Raw genomic sequence first — 17179 nt, 5'->3', positions numbered from 1 at the left:
TCATACAATACTTTTGAAATATCAAACAAAAATGACAAATCAAAATACAAAAAAAAGTAAAATTTTTTTAGACTGGCAAACAAATTATTCGTGTAATCGTGCAAAATATCAGTCTATTACTCTTCAGAAACCTTATTTTTGTTCTGCGTCTTTCTCAGTTTTGTTTGACGTAATTTATTTTGGTTGCGATTCCAGCTTTCTCGTTTGCGCTCCCTGACTTTTTGCTTGCAGTTTTGGCACAAACTTCACGTGTGGGCGGGCTGTCCAGGAATGCATTCCCATTGGCTAACTTGTGTTTGACTGACAGCTACGCTCAGCCATTCCCTACTCGGATTTTGGCGGACTGTTTGACGAGTGACCGATCCATTGACGGTAAACAAGGATCGAGTGGACTTCAGTGGCGACTATGATATTGAATTTACACTTTGTTGAATTAATTCAATATCATAGTCGCCACTGAAGTCCTTGTTTACCGTCAATGGATCGCTCACTCATCAAACAGTCCGCCAGAATCCGAGTAGGGAATGGCTGAGCGTAGCTGTCAGTCAAACACAAGTTAGCCAATGGGAATGCATTCCTGGACAGCCCACCCACACATGAAGTTTGTGCCAAAACCGCAAGCAAAAAGTCAGGGAGCGCAAACGAGAAAGCTGGAATCGCAACCAAAATAAATTACGTCAAACAAAACTGAGAAAGACGCGGAACAAAAATAAAAGGTTTCTGAAGAGTAATAGACTGATATATTTTGCACGATTACACGAATTTGTTTGCCAGTCTAAAAAAAAATGACTTGTTTTTTTGTATTTTGATTTGTCGTTTTTGTTTGATATTTCAAAAGTATTGTATGAACATTTTGGCACAAAATTGATTCCATACAGCTACACAGTAAAGTTTTGTTTACAGTTACAGATTATAATGATCCAGAAATGTTGATGTTACAATTTTGGAATTACGAGTTTTTTTTTTTTTTTTTAAATATAAAAACACTATGTTAGCTTGAGCTGCTTGAGTAGATTTCTAAAATGAATCCAGCATCTATGGTTTAATCTGTAATCAATAAAAGAGTAATGTTTTAGTGAGGAGTCCGAAACTAGAGTATTAAAATGATTTCCTGCTTGTAATTACATGTTGAACTTGCGCAACTTTTAAGGTTGCAGAAGCAGCAGCGGTGACACGAGCGCCACTGTTCACGTACTCGCCTTGTTTTTGTTCGTTCGTCTATCTGGAGGATTAAAACCCATGTCCATTAGGTGGCATCCCAAGTGAAAATCTAATCTTTAAACACACTGATGACCTTTTTGTTTCACTTTAAAACTTTTCTGCTGTCTTCTTGATTGGGGTCGTGAACTGAACCGTGGTCCGTCCATGTAAAAAAAAAACTGACTTTATATTTAAGTTATTCCATGAAATCGAGTCGTACATGAGCTGATGAGCCATGTAGGACGAAATTGAGTGGGGTACCTGCTTTTATTCTATCTACGTTCACTGGATTTTGAGAAACGGAGCTTATTTTGGCGGGGGGGATCCGATCAACTTTATACAAAACGTCCAGCAAAATCATTTCCACTTCAAATGTAAGCAAAGTGGTGAAATGACGGCAGCAGTTTGTGGAAAATGCTATAATAATAATTCTTGAAAAATACTTTTTTTTTTTTTTAAAGATATGTTCTTACCATCAAAAACTCTTATTTCATATTTTGTTTTTCTCTACTCGCGGTATATGAGCTGATATCCTAGTAGTAGGGTAGCCAATCAGAATGTGCTCATATCCAGTGAATGTAGATAGAATAATCAAAATGACTTACTCATCTAGAAAATCAAGAACGCTGCTACACGTGACGGAGCTTTTCACTTGGTTTGATGGTTGGGTGAGGTTTTTAAAACTTTTTAACCATAATAAATAAACCACATTCGTGTTGGTGTTCATGTTGGATGACGGTCTCGTGTGATTTCCACAACACACGTTTATTTCTTCTGAAGTGTGCAGTGTCACATGGTGCTATACTGCCCCTGCTGTTTACATTGGCATTGCACCACACGGATGCCCCAAATGACCACAGGATGTCCGTGACGGCCATCTTACACACTTGCACATCCAACAAATTCTTTAAAAGCAAGTATAATAACGCCATTAAGCTTATTTCACTCATTTATGATTTACAAAAATGAGTTTTAGACTTCCGTTAGCTTTAAAGTCTCGTGTTGGTGAAATAAATGGGTTTAAGACCAGACTATGGGAAAACAAATGTCCCGTGATGTCATCGCAGTAAGCACACCGACACATCTCGGCTGATCGACTGTATTTGACGTAAAGGGGTTTATTTTTCTGAACTACACTTTCAAATGTTGAACACTCCTCCAGACACGCCTCCAGCCCTCTACAGCTGCTTTAAAGGAGGTCTGACATGACTGATGTGACTGTAAGAGAATAAATACTGACCCTGACGTGGACAGGAAATAAGTGAAGAATCAAAAATACTGCAGGTCCAAAGACCTTTCTGTTTCAGGTGTTGTGTTTTTTTTTTTTTTTTTTTTGCTTTCTCGGATACATTCTGCATTGCTGATGACCAGTGGAGGAGGATTATTATTATTATTATTATTATTATTGCTTTATTCCCTTAACGCTTGAGACCAAACCCTGTTAAGTGCAATGAACACATTTCCTTCCTTTTTCCTTTGCCACTTTTTTGGGGTGTTTTTGTATTTCGAGCGCTGTGTATATCACTTGAGAGAGAAAACTGTGCTACTCCATGTTCATCTGGCTGTAATGAACTTGGTTTGAATGTCCGGTCTCAGTGTGACGCTCAGACTCTAAGGAAATGATGTATAAATTACTGAACACACCACACACACATGAAAGGAGGTTTGGTTTTCGAAAGAAACCAACAGCGCTTTTGAAAACACACATGACTGGCTTCCTGTCCGACTTCATACAACTTTAAACTGTGTGTAAAAATGAAACGCAAATATAGCACGGACTTTCTTCCATCATATTGCTTCCTCTTCCTTTATTCGTATTCATTTTTTTTATTTTTAAGCACACACTGTGGTGCAGGGGGTGTGCAAACTTTTATTTGATTAGGAGTCACAGGACGCAGGCTTTCAGATAATGACCACGGAGAGAGAAAGAAAAAAAGAAGTGTGTAACCGCTCACCATTATATTGTGTTTTAATTGAAACAGCTCAGGAAATGTGGTTGGGGAAATAAATCCTGACTGACTATGATCAGAGATCACTTAAATGCTTGGTGAAGTCAAATCGTAAAAAACTCGATACAGTCTTCATTCACTTGTTACAGCAACTGATGCCAAAACCATTTCTGTATTTATTTAGCTAGCACACCTGCTGTTACTTTACTTTCTTTTCCTCCATTACTTTCCATTTTTACCCAAATGAGGAAGGAGAACACCGAGTGATGAGTTTCGATCAGATGTGAGATGTACTGAAGGAGACACTCGGCATTTAAGACCAGAACATTCCTACTTTCTTAATACCGAAGGAAACACGATACAAGCGTCAGGGTTTACGTAACCTACAGGAAGCCTGCATATGTATATGCACACAGAAATACACACACATGCGCGTCACATGACCTTTATCCGTTTTTCCATTGTGCCAGAGTCCAATCTTTATACTCCCCAGCAAACTGAAGTCTTTTCTCTTGATTATCCTCCCATACGAGTGGTTTTCTAATACTTTAGAATAATCGCACAGCAGTTTAGTCCCAATCCTGTGAGTTCTTGTCATAGTGTGTGCGTACAAATGCTCTTACTTTCATTATTAAATACAGCCATGAATTCTACTGTTTGATTTTTTTTCTTTATGATTTGACTTCACTAAGCATTTAAAGGAACAGTCCACCGTACTTCCATAATGAAATATGCTCTTATCTGAATTGAGACGAGCTGCTCCGTACCTGTCCGAGCTTTGCGCGACCTCCCAGTCAGTCAGACGCAGTCAGACGCGCTGTCACTCCTGTTAGCAATGTAGCTAGGCTCAGCATGGCCAATGGTATTTTTTGGGGCTGTAGTTAGATGCGACCAAACTCTTCCGCGTTTTTCCTGTTTACATAGGTTTATATGAGCAGTGATATGAAACAAGTTCAGTTACACAAATTGAAACGTAGCGATTTTCTATGCTATGGAAAGTCCGCACTATAATGACAGGCGTACTAACACCTTCTGCGCGCTTCGGCAGCGCATTGATATCTGAGCTCCGCATCAATGCGCTGCCAAAGCATGCAGAAGGTGTTAGTACGCCTGTCATTATAGTGCGGACTTTCCATAGCAGAGAAAATCGCTACGTTTCAATTTGTGTAACTGAACTTGTTTCATATCACTGGTCATATAAACCTATGTAAACAGGAAAAATGCGGAAGAGTTTGGTCGCATCTAACTACAGCCCCAAAAAATACCATTGGCCATGCTGAGCCTAGCTACATTGCTAACAGGAGTGACAGCGCGTCAGACTGCGTCTGACTGACTGGGAGGTCGCGCAAAGCTCGGAGAGGTACGGAGCAGCTCGTCTCAATTCAGATAAGAGCATATTTCATTATGGAAGTACGGTGGACTGTTCCTTTAATAATGTATTGGACAGTTCTTAATCCAGTTCTGGTTATTTCAGTCATCTCCTGAGTTCTGTTCTTTGCTTGATGCAGGCCGATAATTTGACCTTCTGAAACAGAGTAGCATCTTTTCCATTTCATTTGAGGGGATTCCCGAGCAAATAATGTGCATGAAATCACTCGCTTCGCGCAGTCAAGCAGACAGAGGAAGTCCATGTGCGCATGCGCAGGTTTCCCTTTGACTGTGCACTGACAGTTTACCCGGACATCATTCTGTCGGTAAACGAACAGCTGATCACACCGACGTGCTCGCTGACCGTCGATATTTATTAGTTTGGTCCTGCCTTTCCTTTCCTTCGCAACATAACGTCTTTTCTTCTCACTTTCCATTACTATAGTCGGTCTTTCACATGCCTTTCAGGTATTCCGGTGTTCACCAACGAACCAGTGCCGTTACTTTAGCCTGTGTTTCCGTATTGTGTAACATTTACTGGTACATGTTGCAGTATGATGGGAACGCTGGAATGTCAGACACTTAAAATTAAAACCCTGATGTATAAATAATACTAATATGAATTTTCCCTCTCATTCCTCAGGATGACTCAGTAAGAGTCTTCTGACATGGGTGTTGAAGAAATGAGAATCTACTCACTGCATCAGTTCGGGTTACAATAATTGTTGGCAGCTGAAGCATTAATCGTGGAATGAAATTTGGTTCAAATGTACAGATGAATGACAAAGCTATCTGTCTCTCTCTCTAATCACTGCAGTAATTATCCAATCAAAGCAACTTAAGTATTTGCTTATTTCAATCCAAATGACAACTTTTTTTTTAGCCAGACAGTGCGTGCTATTTGAGTTACTATAGTCTTCCTATCGGCTCAAACCCATCTCATCTCATTATCTGTAGCCGCTTTATCCTTCTACAGGGTCGCAGGCGAGCTGGAGCCTATCCCAGCTGACTACGGGTGAAAGGCGGGGTACACCCTGGACAAGTCGCCAGGTCATCACAGGGCTGACACATAGACACAGACAACCATTCACACTCACATTCACACCTACGCTCAATTTAGAGTCACCAGTTAACCTAACCTGCATGTCTTTGGACTGTGGGGGAAACCGGAGCACCCGGAGGAAACCCACACGGACACGGGGAGAACATGCAAACTCCACACAGAAAGGCCCTCGCCGGCCCCGGGGCTCGAACCCAGGACCTTCTTGCTGTGAGGCGACAGCACTAACCACTACACCACCGTGCCGCCCATCGGCTCAAACCATTTTTATTTATTTTTTTTTAAAGAACAACAACTTTATCACACGTACACTCAAGCACAGTGAAATTCCTCTCCGCATTTAACCTATCTAAAGCAGTGGGCAGCTATGCTACAGCGCCCGGGGAGCAGTTGGCGTTTAGGTGCCTCGTTCAAGGACACTTCAGCCCAAGGGTGCCCCATGTTAACCTAGATATTAACAAGAACTTTCTTTCTTTCCTTCCTTCCTCTTTCCTAGCTAGCCAGTGCACATTAATAAACATAAAATGTCAGTGTGCCAGAATTAGCCCAAATGGCTATTTTACAGCTGTTGTCCATGGACCGACGTTAAAAGGTCAGCAATACCTTTCGAGAAAAAAAAAAAAAAAGACAAACACATGCAATAAAAATACAATCAGTATATTTTACAAAAAGACAGCATAACAAGTGGCAAAACAGACAAATGGAGGAATCAACAGTGTGACAAGTCTGATTGCTGATCAGCCACTCCTTCAGGTTGGATTTAAATGTCTAATGTAAGTTAGTATTGAGTTCCACTCACGAGCATCTCGAACTGAAAATACAGATCGACTGAAACTAGTTTTTCTTTCTTTGGTTCTTGGATGTTTTTTGTTTTCCTGCACCATTCTGTGTCAACTCTAGTTACTGTTGTGTGTGAAAATCCCAGGAGATCATCCGTTTCCGAAATACCCAAACTGCCACCAGCAACAACAACAAGGCCACGGTCAGCGTCACTGAGATCACATCCTGTACATACATAACATACTACTGAGTAAATGTTCTACTTATGATTACAGGATCAACAAAGGTTTAGTTATAATCATTATCTCACTGTAAAAAAAAATAGTTGAGAATACTTGAAATTTCAAGGCAACCGTCTGCATTAAGAATTTTATGTTTTGCCAACGATGTGCCCATGATAATCCAAACTATGATAAAACTGTTATCTTTATTAAGAATTCTTAAGTCAATTTTCAATTCCTCATTCTGCCAACATAGATTTCTCTTTTTGCTGAACAGTGGCATTCACAGTAGTGCAAAAAGGCAATTGAGGTTATCACAATTTTTTTTTTAGGGGCTTTTTTCACCTCTTTTTGGATAGGACAGCGTAGAGACAGGAAATGAGAGAGAGAGACGGGGAGGGATCGGGAAATGACCTCGGGTCGGAACCGAACCCGGGTCCCCGGATTTATGGTATGGCGCCTTATCCACCTGAGCCACAACGCCCCCAAGGTTATCATAATTTATCATTAAACTATACATGCCTTTTTTCATTGTTCTACACAATTACAAAACTTCAATATTGAAATAAAGTTTTTAAAACCGGGCGGCACGGTGGTGTAGTGGTTAGCGCTGTCGCCTCACAGCAAGAAGGTCCTGGGTTCGAACCCCGGGTCCGGCGAGGGCCTTTCTGTGTGGAGTTTGCATGTTCTCCCCGTGTCCGCGTGGGTTTCCTCCGGGTGCTCCGGTTTCCCCCACAGTCCAAAGACATGCAGGTTAGGTTAACTGGTGACTCTAAATTGACCGTAGGTGTGAATGTGAGTGTGAATGGTTGTCAGTGTCTATGTGTCAGCCCTGTGATGACCTGGCGACTTGTCCAGGGTGTACCCCGCCTTTCGCCCGTAGTCAGCTGGGATAGGCTCCAGCTTGCCTGCGACCCTGTAGAAGGATAAAGCGGCTAGAGATAATGAGATGAGATGAGATGAGTTTTTAAAACCCACATCGTGGGTATGGCGTCGTGGCTCAGGTGGATAAGGCGCCATACCATAAATCCGGGGACCCGGGTTCGATTCCGACCCGAGGTCATTTCCTGATCTCTCTCCCGCTCATTTCCTGTCTCTGCACTGTCCTATCCAAATAAAGGTGAAAAAAGCCCCCCAAAAAGTCTGATAACCTCAATTGCCTTTTTGCACTACTGTGAATGCCACTGTTCAGCAAAAAGAGAAATCTATGTTGGCAGAATGAGGAATTGAAAATTGACTTAATTAAGAATTCTTAATAAAGATAACAGTTTTATCATAGTTTGGATTATCATGGGCACATCGTTGGCAAAACATAAAATTATTAATGCAGACTGTTGCCTTGAAATTTCAAGTGTTCTCAACTATTCTTTTTTTACAGTGTGATAAGCTTATCTTTTACTTCAAAAGAACACACAAAACATGTACATTATTTTTAAGCTTAATCCCCAAAGTATAAGTTGAGTATTGGACAAGGTTCTTCTCGACAGCGTCTCTGTATTCATTAAAATGGATGCTTTCCATCTGGACGTCTTCATACGGTATCGTACACCTCATTTCTGAAACAGGAGAACAGTTATGCAGTTACACATTCGATCAAACCAATTAAATCATGATTTTTAAAAAAAATTATGCATTCATAATAATCCTAGGTACCGCTGTATGCAAAAGTTTGGGCGCCCTGACCGAAAATGACACATTTGTTGATTTTTGAAGTGAAAAGTAGCTAGATGAGTGAGTTTGTTGAGTGTTAGCAAACCACTGAAAGAGGTAAAGGATTTATTATGCTCTAACGACAATCCTTTTGACCTGTTAATTTACACGTCATAAGTGAGTCGATTAAGACCTAACTTGATTACGTTCTGAGATTTCACAACTGGAATGGTGTACAAACTTTTGCACATTACTCGATTGCTTTTTTTTTTTTTAATTTCCATCAAACATATGAACTTCAATAATATTTGCGAAAATAAAATAAAAGCTATTATTTGTTTTCAATAGGTAGAAATCGGGGTATAAGTTACATCTGGGTTAGAAAATGAAATTAATTTAATCAATTATATTTTTGTAATTATTTTTCTCATTCTCATTATCTCTAGCCGCTTTATCCTGTTCTACAGGGTCGCAGGCAAGCTGGAGCCTATCCCAGCTGCCTACGGGCGAAAGGCGGGGTACACCCTGGACAAGTCGCCAGGTCATCACAGGGCTGACACATAGACACAGACAACCATTCACACTCACATTCACACCTACGGCCAATTTAGAGTCACCAGTTAACCTAACCTGCATGTCTTTGGACTGTGGGGGAAACCGGAGCACCCGGAGGAAACCCACGCGGACACGGGGAGAACATGCAAACTCCGCACAGAAAGGCCCTCGCCGGCCCCGGGGCTCGAACCCGGACCTTCTTGCTGTGAGGCGACAGCGCTAACCACTACACCACCGTGCCGCCCATAATTATTTTTAATTACAAATTTGATATTAGAACTGTAACTAATATTTTAATTATTTTTTTAACTGAATAATTATTCATTATACACGTTCACGCTCAGAAAATAAAGTATATTATTGTGTTTTTAGTGGTACAACAGTTTGTCACTGACCCAGCACCCTTGAAAGTACTTATTTGTACCCTTTATATACCGCTTAGGAACATATATGTACCGTTTTGGCCCTAAAAAGGTACAGACAGTCAGTTTGAGGTCCAATAATGAGCCTTCGGGGGTACATTAGTGCAGATTGTACCTTAGGGGACAGAAATGAGCTTTGGTTTTAACTGGAATGGTGTACAAACTTTTGCACATTACTCAATTGCTTTTTTTTTTTATTTCCATCAAACATATCAAGTTGAATAATATTTGCAAAAACAAACCAAAAAAAACCCAAAAAACTGTTATTTGTTTTCACGTCGGAAACCTGTAAACTGGCCTAAGGGGTGCCAAAACATTTGCATACAGATGTTTGTTTTGATTTCATTCACAAGTCATACAGTTCTGGTTCATTTTAGTTCAGGTCATAGTTGTAGAAATGTAGAAAATTTCAGATATCTCCAAGTGTGAAAATGTGGTTGGATGATATTTGATATTTTAAAAAGTTTTATCTCAGTAATCTCGATTAGAACTGCACATGTAAAGCTGTCTACTGGAGGACACGTGTCTGTAAATGCAGCAGTGGCAGGAGAGGTCACTTACCTTCACCTTTCTCCCTGGAACAAAAAGAAAATAAGGTTATTTAATATGTGAGACAAATCCTGTTTCACGACAGAAAGCCGAATGCTGACGTTTGTGGTTTGGAGCTAAAATAAACCAGAGGTTCCTGTTGCGACATTGCGACACTCACTTCTGCAGAACATATGAGATGAAATCACCGCCAGCAGGAGCAGGACGAAGAGCAGCCAGCGTGCGATGCTCCAGATCAAATTCATCGGATCTGTGGGAGAATTTAAAGATCATGCGTGTGTTCAGAAAACAAGCGTTCCTACAAACCTCACTAAGGACTCGGGATCTTCTAGAAATCTCACTAAATCTCTTCCCTGACCTTCAAAATGCACCTTAAAGATGAGATCGTCACGTTCTCCTGAAAGCATTTCACTAGCTTACAAAGTAGGACTTTAAGAATAATCTTAGTTACATTTTTGGAGTAAAAAGTAAAAAAAAAAAAAAGGGAAACCCAAATATTTTCACGACAGCCCATAAATTAGAATGAAATCAATCTATCATTTATTTATTTGAGTAAAATTAAAGATTTTGACTATAGACAATGAATTACAAATTTTTTTCGTCATTTCTATTTTCATTTTCTTGTAAAAACAACTTTATAGGCAGTTTTTACTCTCATCTACAAATTACACTAAAAAGAATTTTTAAAATGCTATTCATTCATTCATTCATTCATTTATATTTTATTCATTAATCCTGATAAAAAAATCAACATTTAGAGAAAAATCAGCATCAGTTTTTCCCCCCACTATAATTTACAATTTAGAACACCATTCATTTGTTTATTCTATTTATCTATTTATTTGTTATTCTTTTTTCAGTAAAATTCAAATCTGGTGGTGTTTTTTTAAGCACAAACACTTTTCTTGAACTTGGAAAAACAATCTATTTGTTTAAAAGGTTTTTTAAAATTATTATTTATTTTTGTTTATTATTTTGTATTTATTTTTAAAATATTTAAAAATAATTTCACAACATGAATGTTTTTCACTATAGACTGACTTTTTTTTATTAATAAACGTTTTGCAAAGAATTCACAAATTTTATAGTATTCAGAAAATAATTTTAGCGTTTTATTTTTAAATTAAAAAAAAAAAAAAAAAGCATGGCCAGGTTTTACTCAAGCCAAGTGTTATAGTGTTAAAAAAATCCGTCATTTATTTATTTTACTTTTCCTCCCCATCAATTGTGACATCATTTGACTTTGTAATTTTTGTTAAAATTTGAGTAGAATTTACTTCACAGCTGTCACACCATAACACCACATTACAGCGAATTTCGTGTTTGTGTCCTGATGATGAACTGAAGTGAGAAATACTGTGAAGAAAATCCACGTTACACAATCTGACTTTCTGAAGAACGATGATTAAGGCGTTTATGATGTAAATATTTGCAGCAGAACCTTCACAATGCTGTAAAAACACTTTTCAACTTCGATCAACGATCTTCACACGGTTGATTTTGTGCGTTCAGGTGAAAATGAGAAAAATGTGCTTCACTTCACCCTGATACTGTACTGTAGAGTCGCACACTTTCTCTACTTACAGCCTTTATGTTTTTCACTGTCATCTCTAACGTTGTCTCATCTCATCTCATTATCTGTAGCCGCTTTATCCTGTTCTACAGGGTCGCAGGCGAGCTGGAGCCTATCCCAGCTGACTACGGGCGAAAGGCGGGGTACACCCTGGACAAGTCGCCAGGTCATCACAGGGCTGACACATAGACACAGACAACCATTCACACTCACATTCACACCTACGCTCAATTTAGAGTCACCAGTTAACCTAACCTGCATGTCTTTGGACTGTGGGGGAAACCGGAGCACCCGGAGGAAACCCACGCGGACACGGGGAGAACATGCAAACTCCACACAGAAAGGCCCTCGCCGGCCACGGGGCTCGAGCCCGGACCTTCTTGCTGTGAGGTGACAACGCTAACCACTACACTGCCGTGCCACCCCTCTAACGTTGTTCTAAAAATATTCATTTAATCACTTTTTATCTTTTTTTGTCAGAGCACAGAATCAAAGCCTTCAGATATTGCATTTTAAAAATGTATTATATATATACAGTCCTGTGCAAAAGTCTTGGGACATGTAACGAAATGCTGTCAACCAAAAATGGCTTAAAAAATAATGAAATGTTTTAACATTAAAAAAATACTATAAACAGTAATCAGTAAGCCGGAATAAATGAAAACAAAGTCAGTATTTGGTGTAAGACGACCATAAATAGTAGTCTGAGGTCCAGTGAGTGCAGTTTTATGCGGAAATGAGCCGTAGGTTTTACTGAGCGTCTTACAGAACCAGCCACAGTTCTTCTGGACACTCACTTCTTCATTTTGCACCAAAACCCAGCAGCCTTCATTATGTTTTCTTTTTTCATCTGAAAAGTGCGATCTTATGGAATACGCAGCTCAGACATATTACAAACTTTATTTTTTCTGTAACATTTAATTTTGTGCTAAAAAAACACACACACACGAATGTTTGGAACTCTAAAATGTTTTTTGTAATGTTTTGACTCGATAATGTAAAAGTCATAAAATAGAAATCTATTACGACATTTGTATGAAGAAAAAAAAATTGGGTACTTAAGACTTTTGTACAGTGCTGTATATTTCTTTTAAGTTGAAATTCTAGAAAAACAAACAAACCTGGAAAAAAATGATTGTCTTTTTTTTTTAATAAAGAGATAGAAATCGGGATATCAGTTACATCTGGGTTAGAAAATGAAATTAATTTAATCAATTATATTTTTGTAATTATTTTTTAATTACAAATTTGATATTAGAACTGCAACTAATATTTTAATTATTTTTTAATTGAATATTTAATTATTCATTATACACGTTCACGCTCAGAAAATAAAGTATATTATTGTGTTAGTGGTACAGCAGCTTGTCAGTGATCCAGCACCCTTGAAAGTACTTATTTGTACCCTTTATATACCGCTTAGGAACATATATGTACCGTTTTGGCCCTAAAAAGGTGCAGACAGTCAGTTTGAGGTTCAATAATGAGCCCTACATTAGTGCAGATTGTACCTTCGGGGACAGAAATGGACTCCTGTAACTGTACCCCGATTTCTAACGGGGTTCTAAACTTTGTTTTTATTTTTGTTTTTTACTTTTCAATTTGACTTTTTCTGATAATCTAATCCAGTCTAATGTACCGTAATATAAATAATAGATTTTTACTTTTATTGTGTTTTAATATTTAATATTTCTATATAATTTTTCTTCATTTTTAAATATTTGATCCTAAAACTGGGATGACTGTAATTGTTAAATTTGCATTTTGAATCTTGAATTTATTTGATCAATTTAAAAATATACTGCTTCATATGTTTTTCTTTCATGAGTCAAAAATGAAGTACAATTTTACGCATTTAATAATTATCTATAAATTGAACCCCTGAATACTTTAATCTCTTGAAGGGTTTTGAAAACAGTAAAAAAAAAAAAACTTAATTATCTGATACTGGAAATTTTTATCTATCTATCTATCTATCTATCTATCTATCTATCTATCTATCTATCTATCTATCTATCTATCTATCTATCTATCTATCTAACTTCTTTCCAGAGCTACTTCATCTCCATTTGTTTCTTTCAGAAGGCAGTAGTAAGAGTTTATGTATATTCATGCATTTAATAATAATCTATATTTAATATAATTTAATAATTATAATTTAATACTCATCTATATTTAATTTAATCATGTATACTTATGCATTCAATAAAATGTGATTACCTTCAGAGATGTAAAATTCATGAATCATTCTTGTGAAAGTCTGTTTTTATTGCTTTAAGTGAAGAGTTGAATTCTTGGACTGCTGCACGTCCGGTCTACAGTAATTAATGTCACTCTGTCTTTAATAAAAATGGGATGAAAAATGAAAGCGGTGAATCGGAGCGCACTCACTGTGGATCTCTTCTTCGGCCAGTTTGATGATGATGTTGGAGCCGTTGGTGAGGCCGCACCAGTAAACTCCGTCCCCCTGAGACAAATGCTTCACGGACACGATGAAGTCCTGGTCGTTGTCCTGCACACTCAGAAGCCCGCCTTCCAGCTCACGGTTCCCCGGCATGAAGGAGAAACCCGTGCAGCAGTTGTCATTGTTTGTGTCCTTTTTACACCAAACTCTCTGGAGGTCTTTATTCTTGGGGTCGTAGGAACATTTCACCTTCTGCTCAGCGCAACACTGGGACACGACTGAGGAGAGGAACACGGTGTTACGGGAGAAAGAAATGCCTCACAGGTGTCAGGAGATGTTCTGGGGTTCTGTCATGATGGTTATGGGGAGTTGTTGAGTTTTACTGAGTGAAGTAGTGAAAGTCCACTCAGTGTGAAACGTTCAAATTTAACACAAATACAATGAGGAATCTCTGGCTTCCTTTTCCTGGCCTTCTTAATACTAATCCCAATCCTAATCCCAATCCTAATTCTAATCCTAATCCGAGCCCTTTAAATTTTTTTTGACATTTCCCTTGTTTTTCTTTTCTTTTTCCTTTTCCTCTTCTTTCCTTCCCTTGCTTCTTTTCTCAATACAACCCTTTATTTTTTCTTTTGAATTTAATTTAATCCCTTTCTTCCCAGTGAATTTCTTTCCTGTTTTACTTCCTCCTTTCCTTTTCCCTATTTTCCTTAATTCCTTTCCAATTTTCTTGACATTTTTCCTGCCTTTCCATATGCTTATTCTATTTTCCCAGCTCCTGTTTTTGTTCTTTTCTCCCAAATAACAATTATAATTAAGCTGGTCAAAAGTTAAGGTTTTTCTTTTAAACATCACATATTTTTATTGTAATTTAATTTTAGATCCAGAACCAAACTCAGATAACTCTGTTCACACTGCACTGTCAGAAATCAGGGTCCAGTTACAGTACGAGTTCATTTCTGTCCCCTAAGGTACAGTCTGCACTACGGTACCCCCTCACGCTCATTACTGGACCTCAAGGTGACACCTTTTTAGGGCCAAAACAGTACGCATGTTCCCAAACAGTATATAAAGGGTACAAATAAGTACTTTCGAGTGACATGCAGTTGTAGCCCTAAAGGTACAGTAATGTACTTTGTTTTCTGAGAGTGTGAGCGCATGTCTGACAAAAATTATGATGACTTGTACAGTATTCAGTTCATAAGATCAGCAGTTTAACACCATGAGGAGAGTCAAATTCAGGATCGACGATAAAAACGCTGCAAACTGGCTGCTCAAGTTTGGATTTTGTTTCTTCCAGTTTGAGTTTTTCTTCTCCTGAACGTCTCAGTTTAAATATTATCAGTCCTAAAGATAGTCACACTGAGATGCTGGTGTGTTTTGATTTTTTTTTTTCTGATTTTTGGCTGGAAAGGTATGAATTACATAAATTGTGTGGATGGATTAAAACACAGATAAACACACACTTACTTTTTGGTTGCACTTATTAATTTTCACTTCCTTACCATGAATGTAAGCACATCCAGAACTTAAAAAAAAATGTCATAGGTTCAAATTCATGCCTAGGCATTTAAAAAAAAAAAAATTATATATATATATATATATATATATATATATATATATATATATATATATTTTTTTTTAAATGGATGTTTATTTCTACACTGAGACTACCTGAACATTCAATTTATTTCAAAAAAAAAAATCCCTGCTTATATAATGTATATTTATTTATAAAATAATTTTATTTACTCATATTTTATATGTGTACCCTGAAACTACATGGTCATCAATAATAATGATTTTTCTGTATCTTTTTTAAATTTTTATGGATTTATTTATGACATCATGGTTTCAGATCTTCACAGCACAACACACGTTCTCTTACCTGCAGAGATGAAGATCAGTGTGGACGTGAACAGGAACATTTCCCTCGCTCAGTAAAACACACACCAAACTGAAACGTTCTGGTCTTGGCTAAGAGCAATTAGGAAATGAACATGACAGGAAGTAGCCACAGCCTCAGCCCTTGCACTCTTTCTTCCTTCTTTTGCGTTATCATTACGGATAACCTGCTGCACAAAACAAAAATGAACTCTTAGCAAGTAAAGATATCATGAATAAAGGAACCGTTTGCTAATATTTAAGAAACACAAGGCCATCAAACTCATTTCTAGACTTATTTACTCATTTCAGGCTGAAATTTGCCTTAAAATGGTCTATCAAATAATTATCTGCCAGTAGAACAGGCCTATATCAGACTTATCAGGATCAGAATCGAGTTTATTGCCGAGTCTGTTCTCACATACAAGGAATTCGCTTTGGTGGTTGGTGCTTGAATGGTTAAGATCAAAGAATTTTAAAAAGTAGTTATATAAATCGAATAAAAAATAAGAAGAATATACAGTAAAATATACACATTTGAAAAAAATAGACATATTTAAGGAGCATGTGCATGGGTTGTTTTGAAGTCCAGGCTGTACAGTATGACCCAGAATGTGCAAAAATAGGTCACAAGATGAAGATTTCTTTTTTAATGATATTTTTATGAGTAGAAATATCTCAAATTATTCTCTCCACATTCATTGGATATGAGTAATCGTGCACTCTGATTGGCTACTCTACTACTAGGATATCAGCTCATATACCATGAGTAGAGAAAAACAAAATGGTGGAGCGTGTTGCTGAACCAACCGGGGACGAAATAAAAACTAAAACAAAACCCCCCAAAAATATAAAAAAGCAACAAAATATGGAATAAAAGAATTTGATGGTAAGAACATATCTTTTATTTGTTTTTCAATAATAATAATAATAATTATTATTATTATAGCATTTTCCACAAATTGCTCCTGTCATTTCGCGGTTTGTTTACATTCTAAGCGGAAATGATTTTGTCGGACGTTTTGTCATCTCATCTCATTATCTCTAGCCGCTTTATCCTGTTCTACAGGGTCGCAGGAGCCTATCCCAGCTGACTACGGGCGAAAGGCGGGGTACACCCTGGACAAGTCGCCAGGTCATCACAGGGCTGACACATAGACACAGACAACCATTCACACTCACATTCACACCTACAGTCAATTTAGAGTCACCAGTTAACCTAACCTGCATGTCTTTGGACTGTGGGGGAAACCGGAGCACCCGGAGGAAACCCACGCGGACACGGGGAGAACATGCAAACTCCACACAGAAAGGCCCTCACCGGCCACGGGGCTCGAACCCGGACCTTCTTGCTGTGAGGTGACAGCGCTAACCACTACACCACCGTGCCGACCTGTGAAAAGAACTATATTAATAAAATTGAATTTAATTAAAGGAACAGTCCACTGCATTTCCATAATGAAATATGCTCTTATCTGAATTGAGACGAGCTGCTCCGTACCTCTCCGAGCTTTGCGCAACCTCCCAGTCAGTGAGACGCAGTCAGACGTGCTGTCACTCCTGT

General features: G+C 38.2%; 1 protein-coding gene across 2 annotated transcripts; it reads right to left on the bottom strand.

The window, feature by feature from the left end:
• Nucleotides 1-7916: 7916 nt before the first annotated feature.
• On the bottom strand, nucleotides 7917-15708 carry si:ch211-102c2.4 (uncharacterized protein LOC568178 homolog). 2 transcript variants are annotated; one of them, XM_060906777.1, is made up of 5 exons: nucleotides 15620-15708; nucleotides 13719-14009; nucleotides 9915-10004; nucleotides 9767-9780; nucleotides 8046-8134 (listed from the first exon to the last, which is right to left on the bottom strand). In XM_060906777.1, exons 1-5 carry the CDS (start codon nucleotides 15657-15659, stop codon nucleotides 8129-8131), a joined length of 441 nt encoding a protein of 146 aa, XP_060762760.1. In that variant the 5' UTR covers nucleotides 15660-15708; the 3' UTR covers nucleotides 8046-8128. The 2 variants fall into 2 exon arrangements, with proteins under 2 accessions (XP_060762759.1, XP_060762760.1); XM_060906776.1 differs by lacking the exon at nucleotides 9767-9780 and having other exon boundaries at nucleotides 7917-8134.
• Nucleotides 15709-17179: the final 1471 nt, after the last annotated feature.

This window comes from Neoarius graeffei, chromosome 24 (assembly GCF_027579695.1).
Source record: "Neoarius graeffei isolate fNeoGra1 chromosome 24, fNeoGra1.pri, whole genome shotgun sequence".
In the NCBI taxonomy this organism is placed as follows: Eukaryota; Metazoa; Chordata; class Actinopteri; order Siluriformes; family Ariidae; genus Neoarius; species Neoarius graeffei.
This window is presented reverse-complemented; position numbering and strand designations above follow the sequence as displayed.